General features: G+C 43.5%; 1 protein-coding gene across 1 annotated transcript; it reads left to right on the top strand.

Moving 5' to 3' along the window:
• The first annotated feature begins 16,984 nt into the window (after positions 1–16,984).
• Positions 16,985–23,869, top strand: LOC147916848 (uncharacterized). Its single transcript, XM_087433004.1, is given in 8 exon segments — positions 16,985–17,052; positions 17,054–17,390; positions 17,393–18,325; positions 18,327–18,359; positions 18,361–19,224; positions 19,588–19,676; positions 20,308–21,424; positions 21,729–23,869. Coding segments are annotated over 8 exon segments (3,450 nt in total). The 3' UTR covers positions 21,738–23,869.
• The last annotated feature ends 2,317 nt before the right edge of the window (positions 23,870–26,186 follow it).

Here is a 26,186-nt window from a genome sequence, read left to right as displayed (position 1 = left end):
TGAGAAATGAAAATATTTCCAGATAATATTAAGTTATTTTTTATTTTGAATAAAACCCTATAGTTAAGCTGAGGTATTTTTGCAGTTTCGAGTCTCCTTGGAGGAAAACCAATTTCTTTGGTTATTGGCTCCCTTTTAATCTTTTCAAAATAGATTGAGCCAATCTCTCCCTGCTATTTCACAGGCCATCATTGATAAAGTCTCAACCAATTACTCCACATAGTAACAGGAGTCAAAATAATTAACCAGAGTGGTGTAAGCACTAAAACAAAAAGTGACAGGTAGAATTAGTCCAAGAAAAATAAAATTGTAGTAGTAGCCGCATTGGCTCTGCATATGATAACAAGTCATAAATAGATTATTGGAATTGACTAAGACCAAATGTATGTTTTCTTTCATAATCAGAAATAAATAGGGCCGGCCCCGTGGCTTAGGGGTTAAGTGTGCACGCTCCGCTATTGGTGGTCCAGGTTCGGATCCCGGGCACGCACTAACGCACCGCTTCTCCGGCCATGCTGAGGCCGCGTCCCAGGTACAGCAACTAGAAGGATGTGCAACTATGACATACAACTATCTACTGGGGCTTTGGGGAAAAAAAAAAAGGAGGAGGATTGGCAATAGATGTTAGCTCAGAGCCGGTCTTCCTCAGCAAAAAGAGGAGGATTAGCATGGATGTTAGCTCAGGGCTGATCTTCCTCACACACACAAAAAAAGAAATAAAGAAAATGAAAATGTTTCAGTGGTGATAAGGGGACTATTGGGCAAAATGTACCAAGTCATCAAAGTGAACAGTGATCATACCACTAAAAATCTATAATGCAGAGAAGACTAACTGTCCACCCAAAATTGATGGTCCTCCTTTGAGAGTATTTAGTTGTTACTGGAAAGTGTCTGCCCATCCAAGGACTATATTGCCAGCTCTTTCTGCATCTAGGTGGTGCCGTGTGGCAAGATGTCATCAATGGAAGGGAAATAGAAAGGATTGGTGCCACTTCTGGGCCACGTGGTTAGGAAGCAATTACCTTCCCTACTCTTGCCCCTTCTGCTACCTGGAAGCGGACTCAGAGGCCCTAGGGCATGGGCAGCCACAGATGGGAGGGTCCTGGGTTCATGAGTCACCATGAGTGGAAAGCCTAAAGACTGGGAACACATTTGGGCTGTTATCTTTCTTAAGAATCCAAATTTGGAAAACAAAAGTCATGAATAGGTTCCTTTGCTGCATTACTTATAACAAAAATGGATATAAACCTTAATAGCAGGAGAATTGTTAAGTAAATTATGGTGCATTTTCTTAGATTGGTTATTAAGTATTAAATCTGCAGAAAGTTATATAAAGTATACCTTGGAGCTGATGAGATGAGATTGTTGTTGGAGAAGCTGTGAAGATAGATAGACAGATAGATAGATAGATAGATAGATAGATAGATAGATAGATAGATAGATAGATAAAAGAGAGATAGGGGGAGGAAAGGAAGAAAGAAAATGGCCCAAATGACTAAAAACATGAACTTAAGGAGAAGATTCATATTTTGAGCCCATAGCCAGTGAGAGAGAGAGCGCGAACTAGCAAGACAGCAATGGTATACTGCCTGGGAGGTTTCAGCTATTATGTGGAAGTCTGCCTCCCTCACTGCAGTTTGAGTGACTGGTATATTTTTCCCTACCATTTCCCGGAAGTCAGACTTTACAAATCAGGCTAAGACTAAAGGAGTTCAGGGTTTCACCATCTACACTTCAGTGGTTCAGAAATGAATACACTTTTCCTTAACATGTACCTTTCTCCATCAGTAATTTCGTTTCAAGAATAATGCCATTCTCTTTCCCTCAAGAAGAGAAGCTCCTTGGGAGCAAGGCCATGTCTTATGTACCTCTGCATCCATACCAATGCCAGCGCACAGTAGGCTCTCCATGAACTCAGCCACTTATTCTACAAATGTTTACATGCCTACTATATGTGAGAGCTTTTTCTAGGCATTGGGGACAGAGCAGTGAACAAAGTCGCTGCCCTCCTGCAGCTCATGCTTGGAAACATGTGTTGGATTGGTGCTACCTGCTTTCCTTTCTCACTGACACAGAATCCATCTAGGCTTAAAGACATCACTAAAATACTTTTAAAATAGCTTTAAGGAGCCTTTACCACTGCTCACTCCCTACACACTATAGCTATAATCAAAAAAGACGGATAATAACAAGTATTGGAGAGAATGCAGAAAAATTGGAACCTCACACACTGCTGGTGGGAATGTAAAACGGTGCAGCCACTTTGGAAAACAGTCTTGCAGTTTCTCAAAAGGTTAAACACAGAATTACCATATGTTGCAGCCATTCCACTCCTAGGTATATACCCAAGAGAAATGAAAACTTGTCCACACAAAGACTTGTACACAAATGTTCCTAGCAGCTTTAGTCCTAAGAGCCAAAATGGAAACAATTCAAATGTAAATCAATAGATGAATGGATAAACAAATTGTGGAACATCCATACAATGGAATATTATATAGCCATTAAGGCAAATGAGTACTGATACAAGCTATGACATGAATGAACCCTGAAAACATTATGTTAAATGAAAGAAGCTAGTCACAAGGGACCACATATTGTATGATTCCATTGATATGAAATGCCCAGAATAGGCAAATCTATAGAGACAAAACATCGATTAATGGTTGCCTGGGGTTGGGGGTGAGTTGGGGGACTGAAAGGGGCTGGTAGTTAAGGAGAGCAGAGTTTCCTTTTGGGGTAATGAAAATTTTCTAAAATTGATTACGGTTGTGGTTGCACAACTCTTGTAAATATACTAAAAAAACCATTGAGTTGTACACTTTATAATTTTATTTATTTATTTTTTCCCCCCAAAGCCCCAGTAGATAGTTGTATGTCATAGTTGCACATCCTTCTAGTTGCTGTATGTGGGACGCGGCCTCGGCATGGCGGGAGAAGCAGTATGTCGGTGCGCGCCCGGGATCCGAACCCGGGCCGCCAGCAGCAGAGCACGCGCACTTAACCGCTAAGCCACGGGGCTGGCCCGAGTTGTACACTTTAAATGAGTAACTTGTATGGTATGTGAATTTTATCTCAGTAAAGCTGTTTTAAAAGGTAAAAAGAAGTATAAGTAAAAGGCAGAGGCAGAGGAGAGGGAGAAGCAGCTGCTGCTTTCGATGCATAAATCATCAGCTGGGTTTGAAGGTTAGGTATTTGGAGCCACCATGAAAGGTTCTGCATGAAGCCTGGCAATTATTTTGAGGATCTGAGCTCCTTTCAATACAACTCAGTTGTATTTGCAAGAGAGTGATTCATCATCAACTTTAAATCTTTCTGAAAAATTGAAAATTGGCATCCCATGACAACAAACTATCTTTATTTTTTTAATGGAAGGGGCATTAGAAAAAGTCACCAACCGTTTTTTCAGTGGAAATATGATTTCCAGAGTTGCACAGCTGGAACACATCAATCAACTGACAAGGTTTCTGCTTCCTTGACAACTGTTAGCGACAATGAGTCAGACAGAAAACAGATAGATCTGTTTTTCTGTCCAGCTGGAATACACTCATTGAATAATAAACAAGAAGAGCAATAATGTTAGACTTCTTTCAATATAAGCCTTAAAGTAAAATAATCAAAAAATCCTTACTGGATATTGCAATATGATTATTACAGAACAGTATCTGGAGCAAATTGGTCTCTATTATAAAAATGCAAGTGAAAACGTTAGTTTGATCCTTTGCAGCAATCTAAAATTAATCCATTAGCTGAATTATTATGCTGAAGGTCAGGCCAGCCTGGAAGGCTGCCCATGATTTGCATCCTGACCACATGCAATTCCCAAATGACAGAGAGAAAGGAACTGTGGCCTGTGGCCTCAAGGGGGCTCAGTTCAGTCCCTGGCATGGCTGCAGCTTTCTAGCCGGCTCTGAGGGGCGTTCCAGGCTGAGGAACGCTGTGTTCCATCACCACACCTGCTATCCTATTGCAGCAAGCCGTGGTATGTTTACTTGTTAGTTTCATTGATATGATCTCAGTACCATTTCCTTGTTTCATTCTGACAAGGCCTTCCTCTGGGTCCAGTGTCTGGGTCTGTTGATTTAGACTTCCACACCATCGCAAAGATCACAAAAATCTCTTTTCAAAAACAAGGGCTCCTAGGCCATCAGGTGAATTCTTTCCAACAGCACACTGGCTTTCCCATTTTATTTAAACAAAGAGGTCCTTTGGGTGCTGATGCTGCACATGTGACATGATTTCTTTATTTTCATCGCTAGTTCTAAGGAGTAAAATCTCACTCTTGAGACATTCCTGTGTAAATAATGGCAGAGAGCCCTGTTGGTAAAATCCAGGAAGATCAGAGAATTGACTCACCTGAGTGAGCACTGGGAGAGATGTGGATCACAGCCCTCCCTGTGCATCCAATCCAATGTGTGTTCTCAGGTAAGGCTTTCACCCTCTCTGGTCTCATAAAATGAAGGGTTTAAACGAGATGTTCTCTAAGGTCCTTTCTGACTCTAAAGTATTTTTCCTTTAACTCAGCTAAAATTGTCCTCTATGGAACCCAATTAATTCTGTTTCTCATTAAGAGGCAAAATTATTATTATATGAGAAATTCGCTCTTGGTTACTGATTCAAGGGAAATAATCAGAATTCGTAGAAAATAGCATTTGATTTATCTTTTTGCATTTAGGATTTTGGCTTTAATTTGAGAGTCATTTCCCGAAATGCAAAATGAAAGAATTTAAAACAAGAAGCAGCCAAAAGATTCCTGGCCAAGAAATTGCCTCAGCAGCATCTTGAGTTCTCCAGCCACTTTTCAGATTTTACCCTGCAGTTGTGTTCTGGCAAATCTGATTGAATCAATATGTCTTTTATGGCTACATTGTGTCCTCTGGCTTTATCTATCATCTGTTCTAGAAAAAGCCATTAAGTCAGTAAAAAGAAGTTGTGGGAGGTTTTACTGCAGAGAATGAGTCTTTTTCAACACAAGCACTGACCCTACTGGCAAAGTTGGAATGTAGCAGTTTCAGAAATCAAAGTCAAAGTCATCTTAATCATTAGCAGAATGAGTTGTGTATTGGTCTAGTGAAGACTCTCCCAATAAAATCTCTCTTTCCCTGACCCTCACCTACCCTCAGAGAACAGTAGGAAACATCTCCTTTAGATCAGCAAGCATCCTATTTTAAAATGTGGATTTTCTCTTAGGATGTCAGAGAGGAAAATGAGAGCAGGTGGGGAGCTCAGGGTGTTGCGGGGAGTGGTGACATTGTGGTGCTGACTATCTGGAAAAATCCCCCAAGGACACCAAAGAACAGGAAAGAAAATAACTCCTGAGGCAAACTTCTCTGCATTTTGGCTTTCATTTCTTTCTCAATAATCTTGACATTTGTCTTTTATTTCAAGTCATCTTCTATACTTGTGGGAAGCAGCACCAACATAACAGTGCTGGCTGAAGCAGAAAGATTGCTGCTCTTTTTTCAAGTTGAAAAGAAAAGTCTTCATCCTTCCTTATTTGACAAGATTCTGTAGCTACAAAAGGCTATTAAGGCCCAAACTTTGAAGAGAATTTCTTCTCCACCTTTCCTAGCAGATGTGCCTCTCAACAAGCCAACACAGCCGGTCTTTTTAAGGAGAGGTGCCATCTGTCTAGATTCCGCCTCAGGAAGACCTAGACTGTAAGCAGAGTGTCAGGGGCTCAGTCCTTCAATTGTAGGATACCTTGTCAGCACCACCCGGCGTGAGGCCCTGTTCTGGGCACAGAGACGCTCCAGTTGCCCTGGGGATTCTGTGGTGTGAGGAGTAGCAGCTGCACCCTGGTTTTCTCCCCTTTCAGAGATGCTTCACTTGGGAAAGTCATTGCTCGAGCACATTAAGCAGGCTGACAGAAAACCTTAGCTGTGTTGTAAACCATTGCAACCCAGACCCATCCCTACGGGGTCAATGGTTGCCCCCTCTCCCACTCCCCTGCATGACCACTGGGTACCTCACCAAGGGGCAGCTTTGGTTTGGAGAAGTCAGCACCAGAGACTGGAGGGAATGGAGCCAATTGACAGCACAGCCCCTCCTCAGAGGTGCCAATGCTGAAGTCCCTGCAGACGCTCCAAGCTTTCAATATGAGTCAGCAAGATCTGTCACTGGTACCGATCCCAGTGTGTGAACCAGGCTTTGTGTTCAGATCAATTCAGCTCCTCATGAAGCCTTCCCCGGCCTCTGAAGCCCACATCAATCTCAACGTGACTGTCTTCCTTCAACTTCTGAGACTTGGGGTCTTCATCTCACCTACCGATTCCAGTTTAGTGTCACTCTCTGAGGGACTGAGTGAGAGAACATCCTGAGCCAGCATGGGGCTTAGTAGGGAAGAGTGCCGTGGCTGAGTGGTGATGTCTGCCCTGAGCCCAGGAAGCAAGAGCAGTATTTCTACCATGTTTCCCATCAGTGCACTGCTTACATTCTCATTTACCTCCCCTTCCCATCGTGGGGATGAAGTCCTTCAGGCCAAAGACCATGTATTCAGCTTCTCCTGAATTCTCCCCCAGTGCCCAGCATAGAGTTAGATACATTTATTTACTTAGCTTGAACTATCATCACAAACTTTCAGCAGTTATAGAAGCACTGGGGCAGTGTTCAGGGCCATCATATAACTTTGCTACACAATCTCTGTAATTGCCTTGGCACCTCTTAATTCACACATCCTTTCTGTCTCTTACTCTTTCTCTGCGTTAGTACAGATGATTAGGGTAATAAAAAACACACATTAGAGAACATTACCAAGTGCTAGCTTATGTGGCACAAATTGTGAGAATTCAGGGATAAGGAACATCAACATGTAGATATACCCAGTTTGTGAGTAGATTCCCTTATCCTACAAATATTTATTGAGGGACAAATATTTATGAGCCAGATACAGTGGCAGTGGCTAGAAAATGATGGTGGGCAAAACTGGCATGGTCCCTGTCCTCATGGCATTTACAGGCTCTTCCACTCCCAGCAGTGTACACGTAGATGGTCACCCAGTGTGCCAGGAGCAGGTCTTAGACCCATATGATGATCCAGGTGGTGGATCAGCCACCACCCTGAACCACCTCAGTGTCTAGTTCCCAAGAGAGCATCTGCCACATGGTTGACAACACTGTTTTGATTTTTCCCACCACAGATTATTTTTCCCTATTCTAGAACTTTGAATAAATGAAATCATGTGTATGTGCTCTCTTGTGTGCAGCTTTTTCACTCAGCATAATGCGTCTGAGATTCGTCCACATCGTTGCATGCTGTAGGAGTTTGCTCCTTCATGTTGCTGAGCTGTATTCCGTCGTCTGGATGTACCACAGTTTGTTTCTGCATTCTGCTCTTCATGGACACTTGGGCTGCTGCCATTGCCTTCTGCTTGCCCTTATGGGCTTCCTCTTATGGTTAAGAGAATGGTCGCTGGCGTCAAATTGACAATGGTTAGAGCTGTTTGCTGAGCGACATTGAGCAAGTTGTTCAGCCTCTCTGAGTCTCAGTTTGCTCCCTGAGGGGTAATAGTGGTAATACCTTAGAGCAGAAAACAGCTCTAAGAGCAGGACCTGGAACACAGCCAGTGCTTAATAATAAGAGCTTTATTTTTTATGACGATTGTATTAGTTTCCTAAGGCTGCTATCACAAAGTACCACAAACTTGGCGACTTGAAATAACAGAAACGTATTTTCTCACAGTTCTGGAGGCTAGACGTCTGAAATCAAGGGGTCAGAAGGGCCATGCTCTCTCCGAAGGCTCTAGAACAGAATGTATTCCAGGCCTTTCTTTTAGCTTCTGGTGTTACCAGCAAACCCTGGAGTTCCTTGGCTTACTGATGTGTCACTCCAGTTTCTACCTCCATCTTCACATGGCATTCGTCCCCTGTGTCTTATGTCTGTGTCTCTTCTCCTTTTCTTATAAGGACACCAGTCATATTGGACTAAGGGCCACCCTACTCCAGGATGAGCTCATCTTAACTAATTACATCTGCAACAACCCTATTTCCAAATAAAGTCACGTTCCGAGGTTCCAGGAGGGACATGAATTTGGGGAGGGGCAGACACTATCCAACCCACATCCTCGACTAAATTGTAAAATCATTTATTTGAAGGATTTTGTCATATACAATATTGCTCTGCATTCCTTGCACACATTCAGTGGTCAATAATTGTTTGATGAAGCAGATATTGATAATGATGATGGATTTAAGCTGTGCTCTGAGGATAGGTAAGAAGAAAAGATCCAACGGCAAAATATACCATAGATTTTTAGCCTCATTTTCTGTAGGTTTTGCTGTATCTTTTTGGAAGCTTTAATGTCAAGAAACTAATCACTTCCACAAGAAATTAGCATTTTCATATAGCTAATCAGAGACTCATGTTGTTCCATCTAGCATTGATTAAAATGAAATTAGAAAAAGATTGAAAATGATTTTCAGATTTTATCCCAGCTATAGTAGCACATTTCTTTAATATTTGTTCTCAGATACGAGAGCACTATGACATTCTACTAGACCTGGCAAATTCCTCCTAAGAGGCAGAGACTGCTGCAATATGCAAACGTTTCCCCACAGAATCATTAACTTCTCAGTTCTTTAGCTAAGAAGGAAAAAAAAATCAAGTTCAAATTCCTTGTTTACACAAGGATAGATATTAATAGGGACCACGCCTACTCTAATTTCCTCTGTACCTTCTCTGTTGTTTATGTAACTTTGCTTTGATGGTCTCAAATTCCATAGGAATAGAGTTTGTCAAGCATCAGAATCACAATTAGATATGTTAGATAATAAAGTTTCAGTGTTATTATTTATAATATCCAAAGGGTGGGATATATGAAGCCCACCTGGTTTCTTCTTATGGTCCTCAATCACTTTTTAGGATGCAAAGATACAAAAGCTCCCCAATGGTGCTATATCTCAAAGATGCTAAAATATTAAGATTTCAGCGGCTCAAAAAATAATGACTATTTTCTCATCGGCAGCCTTCTATTTAGTTCTGCAAGCAATCCGGTGGTAGGAATACACATTTTTTTCCAAAGGACTCATTAAAGGTGCTTTCATTTTGAATGTAAGCAAGATAAAACAAAACGTCACTTTTATTTTTTCTGAGCTCACTGCAGTTCTAAAGCAGTTTCCCTTCACCTCGCTGAAATGATTGCTTGAAATTTTGTCCAGCTATCCAAACCAATTCCCACATCCCGTAAAAGACAACAGCAGGAACAACCGTACAGATAACCAAACAGCAGCTGCGTACACAAGGAGGAATAGCGCCCGAAGAGGCTGCCTGCACCCCAATTACGACCCATGCGGGCTCTTCCAGCTTGCCTGAATTTCCTCCATGACAATCTAGTTTCATTTCAAGTTCCCGAAGGCTTGCTTGGGTTAAAACGTAAACCTTTGCTGAGAGAGAAAGTTAAAAAAATACAGTTGCCCAGTGAAATGTGCAATATCAGATTACATCTGGATAGGGACCTGAGGGCAGGGGAGCCTGCACAGATACATTTATACAAGTATGAGAACTATATTTGCAACACTCCTGGGTCACAGGGCACATCCTTCTTATTTTCTATATCTTCACAACAATCCAATAGAAAATTTTTTTAATCAAGGTTAAATTCACATAACATAAAATTAACCATTTTAAAGTATACAATTCAGTGCATTTAGTATATTCATGATATTGTGCAACTACCACTGCAATCTAGTTCCAAAGCGTTTTCATCACTCCAAAATAAAACCCCATACCCTTTAAGCAGATACTGCCCATTCCCCGCTCCCTCCAGCCCTGGCAACCACCAATCTGCTTTCTGTCTCTGTAGATTTCCCTGTTCCAGATATTTCATATAAGTGGAATCATACAATGTGTGGCCTTTTTGTGTTTGGCTTTTTTCACTTAGCGTGATGTTTTTGTAGCATTTATCAGTACTTCACTACTTTTTATGACTGAATTAATATTCCATTATATGGATATGCCACATTTTGTTCATCCATTCATCTGTTGATGGACATTTGGGCTTATTTCCACCTTTTGGCTATTGTGAAGAGTGCTGCTATAAACATGCCTGTGCAAGTATTTGTTTGAGCACCTGTCTTCGATTCTTTTGGGTGTACATCTAGGAGTGGAATTGCTGATTCACATGGTAATTCTATGTTTAACTTTGAATAACCACCAAACTGTTTTTCACAGCAGTTGAACCATTCTACACTCCCTCCAACAAGTATAAGGATGCCACTTTTACCACATCTTCCCCAAAACTTGTTACTTTGTATTTTTTGTTTTTTATCACAGCCACTCTCATGGATGTGAAGTGGTATCTCATTGCAGTTTTTATTTACATTTCCCTAATGACTAATGATGTTGAGCATAGAATGTTTTTGCTTCTCAGCCCATGTCCCAAAGCTGCAATGCCTCTGTAGAAACCTATATGATGTCCTAAGCATTTATGGTAGCATTATGCAAGGATAGCCATGTAATAAATATGTGCTCCTGATTGTTAAAAATCATCAAGGATCTTTTCTTGTTGTGTAAATATTTTAAAGTGGTTTTTTTTTTTTTTTTTGGTGAGGAAGATTAGCCCTGAGCTAACATCCGCTGCCAATCCACCTCTTTTTGCTGCTGAGGAAGATTGGCCCAGGGCTAACACCCACGCCCACCTTCCTCTACTTTTTTTTTACATGTGGGACGCTGCCACAGCATGGCTTGATAAGTGGTGCGTAGGTCCACACCCGGGATCCAAACCTGCGAACCCTGGACCGCCAAACTGGAGCAGGTGCACTTAACCACTATGCCACTGGGCTGGCCCCTAAAGTGTATTTTTAAGAGTTAGAATTCACCTAGTGCAGCCCTTTAGTGAAATAGTATATGTATTATATATAATAATTGTGTATGTTTAATTACATATAATAAATATAATATTATAATTATATAAATAAATTTATTATTGTTATTGTTGATTTCTTTAATACTGGTCTCAACAAATCTTCTGCCATGGATGGCAGTATTGAACCTGTACTGTGAACACACAGAGGTGAGACCACTGTGCTAGTTCACATTCTCGCAGTGTGCTTCCCATTCTGGAAGTAGTTTTGATATCTTCCCATCAAGCTCTCTTTCTCCTGTTGGTCAGCTTGGTTCCTCTTGGCGTCCATCAGGGAAAGTCACATCTCTCAACCCAGGGTTCCTCCAGGATGGTGAAAGCCTAGAGGCAGGACACACTGGTCAGCTACCCAGGGGCTTCCCCCTCTACTTCTATCGGTTTGCACCCTATGAAATTGCCAATATTTGACTGCTTGTAACCTTATAGGATTCAACCTAAAACTTCCATTTTTCAAGGAAACTTCAGGAGACACTTAGGTTTTATTATTTGGACTTCTTTTCACTTGCAATTTTCTGCTTAATTTGTAACTTGAAACAGCCAGTTAGTTCCTTACCTGTGATTCAAGATTTGAGGATGTATTTTCTAAATAAAGATCATTCTTTTCTCATACCCCCTCTCCAAATACCCAAGCACTAGCTCGAATCTCTCTAAACAAACACAAGACAGCTATTCATAAATAAATGAGGAAGGGTCTAGTGTGTAAAATAACAATAACTTCTTGATGGTATAGAATTTGAAGAAAGCACAGAAAGGCTATTGAAAATCTATTCAGTCACAATAAAATTCTACCTTGTCCTTAAAATGTGTTAAATAATTAAATTTAACCAATAGAAAACATAGGATCACACAATAAAAATTAATGCAACATGGGTTGTATACATCCATACATATAATAGCAAATCTATTTCCTAGCTCTGCCCACTGAGAGGGCCTAGAAACAGTAATATCCCCGTAGTAATGAGCTCATTTAGTGCCTAGATCTTGGTTTCTAAATGTCATTATCCAATAAAAAGAACCAGAGATCTTTGGAGAAATAGCTGATTCCAGGGCTGGATCAGGGACAATATAAAAATGAGTCTGGAACATTTTGTGTTACTAGAAAGTAAGAAAGTGCTCACAAAAAAGCATGAGGCATAACAAAAGGCATGGGAGCGAACCCAAAAGAGCTCCCAACAGCCAAAGCTTGAATAATTTGAACAAAACGAATAATGATAATAGTGGATTAGAAAACAAATAATAAACGAAATATTCATGATTCCATACTAATATTAATAAGTAACTACATAAATAAATAAATAAATTGGGGAAGAAGGAACCATGCTCCTTATAGAAGAATTCCAATTAATAAATGTGGAAAATAGGATAACACCATTAGATATCACAGTAATAATTCCTGCAGGCTCAATCCACCAGCAGATACTAACATTAGTGGGCAAAAGTTTAAAAAGAAACACGGTATTTGCATAGTACAATGTATCTCCTTCGAAATAAATACTTATTAATTACAAAAGAGAAAATAGTAACTCTACAGTGGAGAAACCTGGCAGATGCCACCTAAGCCAGTAGTCAAGGTTACCATCACTAAGGACAAGATTTACTGACACCTTGTACCCTCTTGGGATATGATACACTGAGAAGGGCATAATCCCAGTGTGGCAGCCTTCCCAATAATGCAACTTCCATCTAGTCATGAGAAAACATCAGATAAACCAAAATTGAGGGACTTTCCACAAAACATCTGACCAGAATTCTTCTGGTCAAGGTCATGAAAGACAAAGAAAAATTGAGAAATGGTCCCAGACTGGAGGACAGACAATTAAAAGCAGTGTGGATGTTGAGTAAGATCCAAGAACGGAAAAAAACACATTAGTGAAAAAATTGAGGAAATCCAAATAAATAAAGTCTAAAATTTTGTCAATAGGATTATATCAACGTTAATTTCTTAGTTTTGATCATTGTTATACAAGATATTAACATTAGAGAAAGCTGAATGAAAGGCCTATGAGAACTCTGTACTATATTTTCAAATAAGTCAAAAATTATGCCAAAATTAATAGTTAAAATGAAATTTAAAATAAACAAAAAATACATAATACAGTGGAACAAACTTTACAAAAGATGTTCCCAAACTTGCATTCTAGTCTGAGTAGTGTCATTATTTTATTGTGTACCTTTTGACAAGTTACTTCTCTTCCTTTGTTTTCGATTTCCTCTCGTAAAATGAGTAAAGGAGACTCGTAGTCTTAAGATCCTACAATTAATTCCAAGTCTTGTTTGTTGTTTTAGAGTGTGAGAATGTTGCCTATGCTCTACCCACTAGGTAATAATTGATTCTTGTTACAAAGAAATATATGACCATTATAGAGATTTTGGAAGATTCAGGAAATCAAATCACTGCAATTATTTTGGAATATATTCTTCCAATTCTTTATAAATGCATGCATATGTATGTGGTATAATTTTTATGCAAATGGAATCACAGCTTACATAATATTTTCCTGCTTTTAAAAACTTTCCCCTAGCTTTACAGAAATACAATTGACGTATAATAAACTTTACATATTTATAGTATACAGTTTGATGAGTTCTGACATATTTATACACCAGTGAAACCATAACCACAATCAATGCAATGAACATATCCATCACCCCAAAGAGTTTCCTTGTATCTCTTTGTAGTTCCTCCCTACTGGCCCTCAATGCCTTTCCTTTTGCCCATCTCTCTACTCCTTTCTGAGGCAACCACTGATCCACTTCCTATTACTATTGATTCCTTTGCATTTTCCAAAATTTTACATAAATTGAAACGTAAATTATGTACTTCTTTTGTCTGGCTTCTTTCACTCAGCATAAGTATTTTGAGATTCATCCATATTGTTATGTGTATCAAGAGTTCCTTCCTTGTTATTGCTGAGTAGTATTTCATTGTGTGGCTGTTACAAAATTTGCTCATCCATTTGCCTGTTGATGGACATTCAGGTTGTTTTTGCTTTGGGGCTATTAAGATGAGATCTGCTATGAACATTCAAGTACAAGTCTTTTGACATATGCTTTCTTCTCTCTTGGTAAATACCTAAGAGTGGAATGGCTGAGTCACATGGTAGGTGTATGCTTAACTTTTTAGCTGTTTTCTAAAATGATTATAACATTTTACATTCCCATAAGCTGCGTATGAGACTTCCAGTTGCTTCACATCCTCAAAAACAATTGGTATGGTCAGCCACTTTAATTTTAGCCATTCCACTGGGAGTACAGGGGCATCTCATTGCGGATTTAATTTGTATTTCCCTAAAGACTAAAATTAGTAAGCCTCTTTACATGTGCTTACTTGTCATTCTTATATCTTCTTTGATGAAAAGTCTGTTTAAATCTTGACCGTTTTTAATTGGGTTGTTTCTCTTTTTATTATTGAGTTGTAAGACATCTCTATATATTCTAAGTACACAACCTTTGTTATATATATGTTTTACAAATATTTTCTCCCAGCCGGTGGCTTGTCTTTTCATTTTCTTAACAGTGTTTTTTGAAGAGAAGTTTTAATTTTGATGAAGTCTAATTTATAGATTTTTCTATTAGAGTTCATGTTTTTGTATCATATTTAAATCTTTGTATGTATGTTTTGTATCCTATTTAAACCAAAGGCCACTAAGATTTTCTCCTATGTTTTCTTCTATAAGCTTTGCAGTTTTGGATTTGACATTTGGGTCTATGATCCATTTTGAGTTCATTTTTATATATGGATCAAAGTTCTTTTTTTTGGCATATGAATATTGAATTATTCCAGCACCACTTCTTGAATCATCCTTTCCCAATTTGATTGTCATGGCACCATTATCAAAAATCAGTTTCTATGTTATTGATTATTTCTGTACTCTCTTTTTTGTTCCATCAATATATTTTTTTATCTTAACACCAATACCACACTGTCTTGATTGTGGTAGCTGTATACTAAGTCTTGAAATCAGGTAGTGTTGGCCATTTAACGTTGTTCTTACTTTTCTAATTTGTTTTGAATATTTGAGGTCTTTTGCATCTCCATATAAATTTTAAAATCAGTCTGTCGGTGTCTACAAAAAAGCTTTCTTGGATTTCAACTTGACTGTGTTGGATCTATAGATCATTTTAGAAAGAATTGACATTTTAATAATACTGAGTCTTTCATTACATATGCATGATATATTTTCCCCAATTAACTAAGTCTTCTTTAACTTCTCTCAGCAGTGTTTTGTAGTGTTTAGTGTGCAAGGTCTTGTACACCTTTTGTCAAGTTTATTCCTAAGTATTTCTTGTTTTTTGATATTACTATAAATGATATTTCAATTTTGTTTTGTTCATTGCTAGCTTAAAGAAATATGATGGACTTTTGTATATTGACCTTATATCTTGCAACCTGGATAAACTAACTCACTTATTATGGCAGCTTTTTGGTAGATTCCATAGAATTTTCTACATAGAGGATCATGTCATCTGCAAGTATAAAACAGTTTTACTTCTTTTCTAACGTGTTTGCTTTCAATTTTTTTACTTTCCAAGCAGTTTTGCTCTGTTTGAATTGAAAAAAATGTATGAGGTATTGTGAGTCAAGTAGACATCACTCAAGGTAGCTAGGCTTGCATCATCTTGCAAGCAGCCACCTTGGAGTCTCAACTACAGAAGGGAATCACAGTAGCCACAGGCTATGAGGTGAAGGCGCATGGCCTAGAGCAGGAGCTGGGAGCAGAGAGATGAGAAGAAGTTGAACCAGAGCCAGACCTCCCACACCAAGGAACCAGCACTGGGGAGGCTTCCGCCCTTGAGGCCTCTTCTTCCACGAGACCCAGCATTTAGACACTTGCCACAGAGTGGGCCTCAGTGGCTAGGCAGTCAGTGTTGGCCAGAAAAGCATCAACAACCAAGAGAATATAACCCGTCAGTTAAATAAGAGACTCTTGCCCTCTTTCTCCCTCCACCCTGTTCCAACACAATGAAAAGTTAAAGCCCAGTAGAAAGAGAGGAGGAGGCTAAAGGAGTTCAGTCTCTCTCCCAATGTGAGGGTGGGAGATGTGGAATAAAACATCAGGTCATACCCCCTACACATGTACACATACACACTACACTCCCTATGATGAGAACATTTTTGAATCAGATGTGAGATTGGAATTTCAAACAAATCAAACTTCTAATAACAAGTGAAGGAAGTAAAAATTATATTAAAAAGTTACTACCTTAGAGACGGGCACCTCCACACCCTAAGGATTCCTGGTATAAGGGGGAACGTTTATCGATCCTGACTGACTCTATTCATGGAAGACTTGCCCTAAACTGTTCGGGGAAAAATTGAGAACAAGAGAGTGCTCCAGAGGGATAAGTTTGGGAGGGTCGGGGTGGAGGGGGTCCAGATGGGGATGCGTGTGTGTAACCTGATAATCGCTTCGCGCCATAGCAATTCGCGCCATAAAATGTAACTGTTTAAATGTTTTAAATTAGCCAATCATGTAAGACTGCGCCAACCTTTTCCCGCTTTGTGCTCCCAAACCCTATATAAGAATTTGCCCTTTAAGGTCCGGGGTCGACTCCTCTGTCTCCTGCGAGAGATACGTGTCGACCCGGAGCTCCGCTTAATAAACCTCTTGCGTTTGCATCAAGCTCGGTCTTCTGTGTCTGTGGGTCCACGCCTTCCCGAGACTGGAGTTGGGATTTCCTTTTTTGGGATCCTACATTTGGGGGCTCGTCCGGGATCTACGCGGTCACCCCAGACTCCGAAGACCCCTTGGAGGTAAGCCTGAGTGACTGGGTGTGTGAGTGTGTGCGGCGCCGCGAAGCATTGTTTTGGTTTCGGTATCAGGGCAGCCGCCGCTTTGGGCCGTGAGGACCGAGCTGCTGCAGTGGCAGACGTGCTGGGAACTGCAGGCTGCAACCCTGGGGGATGCCCTAAGGGACAAGGGGAGTCGGGAAAGCCTGACCACCCCTCTTCAGGTGGAAAGAGAAACGACACTCTTTTTCCTAGGGAGGGCACAAAAGTCCCTCCCGTCTGAAACCGCTTTCGGTTGGCTCATAGAGACGCCAATCGGGCGGAGTTGTCTGTGTTTTGTTGTGTCCTTGGTGTTTGTCCTGTTTTTGTTTATCGCGTGGACCTCGTCTTACGGAATGGGACAGACTATGACGACCCCCCTCTCCTTGACCTTAGACCATTGGACTGAAGTGAGAGCGAGGGCGCGACCTGTCAGTAGAAGTAAAGAAGGGACGCTGGCAGACCTTTTGTGCCTCCGAGTGGCCCATCCTCGATGTGGGATGGCCTCCCGAGGGGACATTTGATTTAACTATCATTTTTGCAGTAAGGACTATTATTTTCCAGGAAGGACCGAGGTCCCATCCTGACCAACAACCATATATCACGGTGTGGCAGGATCTGGTGCAGAACCCACTCCCGTGGGTTAAGCCATAGGTAAAAGCAGAAAAACTAAGCCCCCGAGTCCTGGCGCTGCAGGATGCGGAGACACGGCAAAAATCGAGATCAACTCGAACAGCTGAGTCAGAGACCCCCTCGGCACCCCCCCGGGGGTCTACCCTGAGATTGAGCTTCCCCCCGAGTGGCCCCCTTTCTCGCCTCCCCCTTACCCCTCCCCCGCTCCAGGATCACAGTCAGGGCAGAGGACAACTGGCTCGGGTCCCTCCGCAGGAACCCGAAGCCGCCGCGGAGCCACCCCGGACGGGCCTGACACCACGGTGGCGCTCCCGTTAAGAGAGTACGGGGCTCCTGCGGGACCCAACCAGCTGCCACCCCTCCAGTACTGGCCTTTCTCTTCCTCAGACCTGTATAACTGGAAGGATAACCATCCTCCCTTTTCAGATAACCCCGCCGGGCTGACCGCCCTGATAGAGTCTTTGATGTTCTCCCATCAGCCCACTCGGGATGACTGTCAGCAGCTCTTACAAGCCCTCTTCACCACGGAGGAGAGAGAGAGGATCTCGCAGGAAGCGAGAAAGAACATCCGGGGCACCAACGGGCAGCCGGCAACGGCAGCCGAGGCGGAAGAAGGGTTTCCGCACAATCGACCCGACTGGGACTATAACATGGCTGAAGGTAGGGAGCAGCTGTCCATTTACCGCTGGGCTCTGGTGGCGGGTCTCCGAGGAGCCGCAAGGCGGCCCACCAATTTGGCTAAGGTAAGAGTGGTTCAGCAAGGACCCACTGAACCCCCCTCCGTTTTTCTGGAGCGATTGATGGAGGCTTATCGCAGGTATACGCCCTTTGATCCGTCCTCGGAAGGGCAGAAGGCCTCTGTCATTATGGCCTTTATTAGACAATCAGCCCCAGATATAAAGAGGAGATTGCAAAGACTAGAGGGGCTGCAAGACTATGACCTGCGGGACATAATAAAAGAGGCCAAAAAGGTGTATCATAAAAGGGAAAATGAAGAGGAAAAGCGGGAAAGAGAGAAAAGGGAGGCTGAGGAGAGGGAAGACAGGAGAGACAGGAGACGGGAAAAAAAATTTAACTAAAATACTGGCCGCAGTGATAAGAAAAAAAAAAAAAAAGGGAGTCGATAGGGCCAGATCACAGACAGTCAGGGAACCTGGGCAGCGCCCCACGACCAGGCTCACGCAGACGGCAGCCCTTGGACAAGGACCAATGTGCCTATTGTAAGGAGAGAGGACACTGGGCAAGGGAATGCCCCAAAAGAAGGGCCACACCCAAGGTGTTGTCTTTAGGAGAGGACGAAGAATAGCGGGGACGGGGCTCGGGCCCCCTCCCCGAGCCTAGGGTAACCCTAACTGTTGAGGGGACCCCTATGAGTTTTCTGATTGATACTGGAGCTGAGTATTCAGTACTGAAGCAACCTTTAGGGAAATTAAAAACTAAAAAGACTCTGGTTGTTGGAGCCACTGGGCAGAAACAATACTCATGGACCACTTCCCGGACAGTGGACTTGGGGAAAGGAAGGGTGTCCCATTCCTTCCTAGTGATTCCTGAATGCCCGACCCCGTTGCTAGGTCGAGACCTTTTAACCAAGCTGAAAGCTCAAATAGATTTTGCTCAACCTCGGCCTACAGTATCCTGGTCCGCACCTACCCCCATGATATTGGCCCTGAAGCTAGAGGAAGAATATCGGCTCCATCAGCAGCCTAAGCCTAGAGCTCGATTCAATATCGATAAGTGGCTAACCGAATTTCCAACGGCATGGGCTGAAACCGGGGGACTGGGGATGGCTATAGGAATTCCCCCAGTCGTGATAGATCTCAAGGCCGGAACCCTCCCGATAAGGGTGCGCCAATACCCGATAAGCTACGAAGCCAGAGAGGGAATCCGCCCCCATATTCAGAGGCTGCTCCAACAAGGAATCTTAGTTCCTTGCCAGTCCCCTTGGAACACCCCCCTCCTGCCTGTAAAGAAGCCTGGAACTAATGATTATAGGCCAGTCCAAGATTAGAGAGAGGTAAATAAAAGAGTGCAAGATTTACACCCTACCGTGCCAAACCCATATAACCTACTCAGCTCCCTCCCCCCATCGCGAAAATGGTACACTGTCTTGGACCTGAAAGATGCATTCTTCTGCCTACGGTTTCACCCAAAAAGCCAATTACTTTTTGCTTTCAAGTGGCGTGACCCTGATATGGGGATCGTTGGACAACTGACTTGGACGAGACTACCTCAAGGTTTTAAAAATTCCCCTACCCTGTTTGATGAAGCCCTCCACAGGGACTTGGCTGATTATAGGGTTAAAAACCCTCAAGTGACTCTTTTACAGTATGTGGATGATCTACTATTGGCGGCGGAAACCCCGGGAGATTGTGAGAAAGGAACCAGGCGCCTCCTGGCCGAGTTGGGTGAATTGGGGTACCGGGCGTCGAGAAAGAAGGCACAGTTGTGCCAGGAAGAGGTAGTCTACTTAGGCTACACACTAAAGGACGGCCAGCGGTGGTTAACCGACGCACGGAAAAAGACTGTGACCCAGATTCCTGCCCCAACCTCCGCTCGCCAGGTAAGGGAATTCCTGGGGACACCGGCTTCTGCCGATTGTGAATCCCTGGGTTTGCTACCCTAGCTGCTCCACTGTACCCATTGACTAAAGAAAGTGGATACTTTGTCTGGACTTTAGAGCACCAGAAGGCTTTTGAGACTCTAAAACGGGCATTATTAGAAGCACCCGCGTTGGCCCTACCAGACTTGACCAAGCCTTTCACCTTGTATGTAGATAAAAAAAAGGAAATCGCCCGGGGAGTCCTAACTCAAGCCCTTGGGCCCTGGAAGCGCCCGGTCGCATATTTATCAAAAAACTGGACCCGGTAGCCAGTAGATGGCCCTCCTGCTTAACGGCGATCGCAGCCACCGCCCAGCTGGTGAAAGATGCAGATAAGCTAACTCTGGGCCAACAGATAACTGTAGTAGCCCCCCATGCCTTGGAAAGCATTATCAGACAGCCTCCAGATCGATGGATGACCAACGCCCGGATGACTCACTACCAAAGTCTGCTCCTAACTGAAAAAATCACCTTTGCCCCACCGGCCATCTTAAACCCGGCCACACTGCTGCCCGAAACGGATGACGAAATACCCGTTCACCAATGCGGCGACATCCTGGCATCAGAGACGGGGACCCGACCCGATTTGCCAGATAAGCCATGGGCTGGGGCCCCTAATTGGTACACCGACGACAGCAGCTTTATGGCAGAAGGTAAGAAGATGGCTGGGGCCGCCGTGGTAAACGGGGAAAAAACTCTGTGGGCAAGCAGCTTGCCGGAAGGGACTTCTGCACAAAAGGCTGAGCTTATAGCCCTGACACAGGCGTTGAGGTTAGCTGAGAATAAGACTGTAAATATATACACGGACAGCAGGTATGCCTTTGCTACTGCCCATGTCCATGGGGCTATTTATAAACAAAGAGGGCTGCTTACCTCGGCCGGAAAAGATATCAAAAATAAAAAAGAGATCCTGGGCCTCCTAGAGGCTATACATTTGCCTAAAAAGGTGGCAATCATCCATTGCCCAAGTCATCAGAAAGGCACCGACCCCATAGCTCAAGGGAACCGCCTAGCGGACTTGGAAGCCAAGCGGGCAGCACTAGGACCTATGGTCCTGGCTCTCCAGGAAGCTAAGGTCAACAAAACTGACTCCGATGGGGAACTAACTAAAAAAGAGAAAGTCCTTTCCGTTGCAGAAGGGCGAGAATATCTATCACATCTACACCGGCTAACCCACTTAAGCCCTCAGAAACTAATTAAAATTATTGAGGCCTCCCCGTACCAGGTACCAGATTTGAGGAAGACGGCTGAAGAAATTTATAAGGATTGTAGAGCTTGCGCTCTCACAAATGCTGCAGTTACCAAATACCGCACTGGACACAGACTCCGGAGAGATAGGCCCGGAACCTATTGGGAAATAGACTTTACTGAAATCAAACCGGCCCGGTATGGAAATAAGTATCTTCTAGTATTTGTAGATACCTTCTCGGGATGGGTAGAGGCTTTCCCCACCCGAAAAGAGACTGCCTCTGTAGTAGCCAAGAAGATATTGGAAGAAATCCTCCCGAGATTCGGGATCCCAAAGGTAATTGGATCTGACAATGGTCCTGCATTCGTTGCCCAGGTAAGTCAGGGACTCGCCAGTCAACTGGGGATCAATTGGAAATTACATTGTGCTTATAGACCCCAGAGCTCAGGCCAGGTAGAGAAGATGAATAGAACAATTAAAGAGACCCTAACTAAATTGTCCATAGAGACCGGCGGTGATGACTGGACAGCCCTCCTGCCCTTTGCCCTGTTCCGCGCCCGGAACACCCCACAAGGGCCCTTAAAACTTATACCCTTTGAGATTCTCTATGGAACCCCTCCCCCCTTGGCACAAATAGGGATACATGACCCTGACATTATACCTTCTATACCTTTGTCAGCCCGCTTGAAAGCACTTGAGGCCGTCAGGCGCCACATCTGGAACCAGCTAAAAGAGGCCTACCAGCCTGGTGATCTGCTCATCCCGCACCAATTCCAGGTCGGGGATTCTGTCCTTGTGAGACGACATCGGACGGGGTCACTAGAGCCACGCTGGAAAGGGCCCTACGTAGTGCTCCTCACCACGCCCACAGCAGTCAAGGTGGATGGTATAACCTTTTGGGTTCACGCCACACACATAAAGAAGGCACCCCAGAATGCAGCAGATCTCTGGAAGGTGGAAAAGACTGATAACCCTCTTAAGTTGCGTTTGCGTCGTGGGAACAGCAAACAGCTTGTCCAATCCTAACCCCCACGCTCCTTAACTGCTCACGTGGCAAGTCGTCTCCCAGGTAGGAGAGATAACCTGGTCAACCAGGAAAACTGCCCCCCTTTGGACCTGGTGGCCAGATCTGCACCCCGACCTTTGCAAACTGGTCGGTCATTGGCGCCCCCGATTGGGACCTAGAAGGGTATACGGATGACGGCAAGGCCCCTTCCCTCCCATCCCCTCCGGGACGCCCTAGATTGGATCCCTTTCAGACCGGAGGGTGCGGCACTTCCGACCGCGGGAGTATGTTAAGGACAGTGCCCTTTTCCGTGTGCCCCGGTTACCACAGACCTCGCTCAATTAACTCCTGGTGCGGGGAAAAAAGAGAATTCTACTGCAAGAGCTGGGGATGTGAGACCAGTGGGACCACCTATTGAAAACCCTCCTCCTCTTGGGATTTAATCAGAGTTAGAGCAAATTACAGCCATAAGTCGGTATGGCCAAGACCAGAATGGACCCAGGTACCAGAATGTAAAACCTGGTGCCATCCCTTATCCATTCAGTTCACAGAAAAAGGGAAGGCAATTAAAACCTGGACCGGAAATGGCCATTCTTGGGGAATAAGACTATACAAAGGACGATATGATGATGGTCTGACCTTCTCTATTAGATTAAAAATAGAACCCCCCGCCAGCAGACCAATAGGGCCAAATGGGGTCCTAGCCGATCGGAGGCCCCCTCTGTCCCAAAAATCCCCCACCAGCAGACCGATAGGGTTAAATAGCCCCAAACCCCCCCAGGCAAAGTCCACAACCCTAAATGGGACCATAGATATGGTCACCAGATCTGCCCTGCGGCCACCATCTACGCCACCTCCCGCAGTACCTACTGGGCAAAGATGGCACAGACTGTTTAACTTAGTACGGGGAGCTTACTACGCCTTAAATGACTCCAACCCTGAAATGACTGAATCATGCTGGCTATGCCTAGCGGTCAGCCCCCCTTATTATAAAGGAATTGCCACCGTGGGGGTCTATAATAACACCACGGACCACACGACTTGTCTTTGGGGCAAAGAAGGGTGGCTAACCCTAACGGATGTGTCGGGGACCGGTTCAGGACTATGCTTAGAGAAAATTCCCCCGGGCTACCAGGCTCTATGTAATAAGACTGAAGTCAGCCTTCCGACCACTCCTGGTTATTTTTTGATACCAGGGCCCAATAGGTGATGGGCCTGCACCACGGGCCTGACCCCCTGCATCTCAACTGGCGTATTCAATTCGTCACAAGATTTTTGCGTGCTTGTGCAGTTGGTGCCTAGAATTTATTATCATACTGCCAATAGTTTCGAAGAGGAATTTGACCAGAGATCCAGATTATGGAGAAAAAAACCAGTATCCCTCACCCTGGCTGTACTCCTGGGACTGGGAGTTGCCGCGGGCGTAGGGACTGGCACTACGGCCTTAGTCACAGGAGAAAGGGGATTAACTGCCTTGAGCAATGCTATATATAAAGACCTCAGGACCTTAGAACAGTCCATCTCTAAACTAGAAGAGTCCCTCACCTCCCTGTCTGAAGTAGTACTCCAGAATAGAAGAGGATTAGATCTGCTGTTTTTGAGAGATGGAAGACTTTGTGTGGCCCACACAGGGGTAGTCCGAGATTCAATGCAAAGATTAAAAAAAAGATTAGACATGAGGCAGCGAAGCAGGGAGGCGCAACAGAGCTGGTTTGAATCCTGGTTCACTAAGTCCCCCTGGATGACGACCTTACTATCCTCCCTAGCAGGACCCTTGCTGATTCTTTGTCTACTTTTAGTTTTCGGACCGTGTGTTTTCAGTAAAATTACTGCTTTTATAAGAAAAAGGGTCAATGCAGTGCATGCTATGATGCTCCAACGCCATTACCAAGCTCTCCCACGCAATGAGCCACTGATAGTAGACACCGAAAACTAAGTTCTAAGATTAGAACTAGGGACAAAAGAAGTGGGGAATGAAGGAAGTAAAAATTATATTAAAAAGTTACTACCTTAGAGACAGGCACCTCCACGCCCTAAGGATTCCTGGTATAAGGGGGAACGTTTATCGATCCTGACTGACTCTATTCATGGAAGACTTGCCCTAAACTGTTCGGGGAAAAATTGAGAACAAGAGAGTGCTCCAGAGGGATAAGTAAGTTTGGGAGGGTCGGGGTGGAGGGGGTCCAGATGGGGACGCGTGTGTGTAACCTGATAATCGCTTAGCGCCATAGCAATTCGCGCCATAAAATGTAACTGTTTAAATGTTTTAAATTAGCCAATCATGTAAGACTGCGCCAACCTTTTCCCGCTTTGTGCTCCCAAACCCTATATAAGAATTTGCCCTTTAAGGTCCGGGGTCGACTCCTCTGTCTCCTGCGAGAGATACGTGTCGACCCGGAGCTCTGCTTAATAAACCTCTTGCGTTTGCATCAAGCTCGGTCTTCTGTGTCTGTGGGTCCGTGCCTTCCCGAGACTGGAGTTGGGATTTCCTTTTTTGGGATCCTACACAAGCAACCAGGAAATTATGATTTTTTCCTAAGATGCCATTAAGGAATCTGCTATTTAGGAGGGAAGGGAGATTTAACATGAGTCAATGGGGGATGTGACAAAAGAAAATTGAGATAGGTCAATAAACCATATACATCTGGTTTAAAGATGTCTCTCTATTAAATTAGCTAATTGAATACCAATAGTGAATTTGTCTAGATAAAACTTGTTAGAAAGACCTTCCTATTTGATTCTAGAACATCAAAAGTGTTCTAGCAGATTCCATGACCTGGGACTCTTTGAACTGGATGAGATGAAGTACTTGCAAGCTCTCAAAACGAGTGGTCTTACAGAATGAGAACGTCCATCTAAAATGCATTTCCTGGGCCTCCATCTCCTTGACGAGATGTGAAAAATACTGGACTGAATTCCCTCTGATCCTCAAGGCTCCGCTTTCTTTGCTTTTCCAAAATGACCAATTCATATTTTCCTCTTGCTTCTAAATATTTGGGATTCATCTCAAAAAGAATCATCTATCTGCTCCTCAAATACACCATGCCTGTGGGTGCCTATGAACTTCCGCATATGTTGCTCCCTCCACCTGGAATGCCTTTTTCCCACTTACCACCTAGAAAACACCTCCTCATCCTTCAACATCAGCTTCTGTGACTCTCCCTCTCCCACTCCCCAGGTGAGAATGACTGCCTGCCCTCCTCTGACTCTCCGTGTACTCAGTTTATTCCTCCATGGTAAAGGTTTAAAAAAAAAGAACAAAGAGATAATGAGCTGTGTCTGCTGTCCTCTCCCTAACCCTTCTCTCCTTTAAGAAGAAAACCCAGCTTCTGGCCAGTTCCCAAGCCAGTGTTCTTCGTACAAAACTAGGGTAATGGAAGAACAAGAAAAGTGAAAGCAATCAGAAAGGCTAAGCCAATCTATATGATAAAGAGCCCAAGAGCAGTCTGGAAAGCAACAAGAAAGACTGCACGGGACAAATTCCTGAGAGAGTCTGGGGGTGCTTGAAGCGCAAGAGGACAGAGCTTTCAACAAATGGTGCTGAAATAAGGCAAAAATGGTACCTCTGTGCCATTGCAGACATTGCCGGTGTGAGATATATGGGGAGAGGAGGAAGCAGATGTTTTGTTATGCTGTATAAATGAGATTGCCTTTGGAGTTCTTAAAGCACCTTCTATAGAGTTTAAATAGTTTTTCGGTCATTCTACGTCCAAGTTATTGTGTCTTTGAACATGACTGTGTAGTGAGGCTGGGGCTTTATGCTAGTGACATCTGTAATTTTTAACAACTTGTAATTATATTTTCACGTCTAGTTTCTCCTCTCACTCAGCTCCCACCCCTGTCTCCAGACTCTCCCTGAGAGCAAGAACTGTGCCTTATATATTCATTTCTCCTGCCCCTATGAATGAACGATTTACCTAGAAAAGGAGAATTTCTCTGGAATACACTGTCCCCAGGCAGGTTCTAGAGGCATATAAATGGATACATATGGAAGGCTTAAGAACTCTGGGGTCAAATAGGATTGGATTCTAATCCCAGCTCTACCACTTACTAGCTGTTGGACCTCTAATTCCTAAGTCTCAGTTCCCTCAACTGTACCTGCTACGGAGAGTTATTATGAGGATTAAATGA

Source organism: Ceratotherium simum, chromosome 6 (genome assembly GCF_057802395.1).
Source record: "Ceratotherium simum simum isolate JZ-2026a chromosome 6, ASM5780239v1, whole genome shotgun sequence".
Taxonomy (NCBI): domain Eukaryota; kingdom Metazoa; phylum Chordata; class Mammalia; order Perissodactyla; family Rhinocerotidae; genus Ceratotherium; species Ceratotherium simum.
The sequence above is the reverse complement of the archived record's forward strand: the minus strand, read 5'-3'. Positions and strand labels throughout refer to the sequence as shown.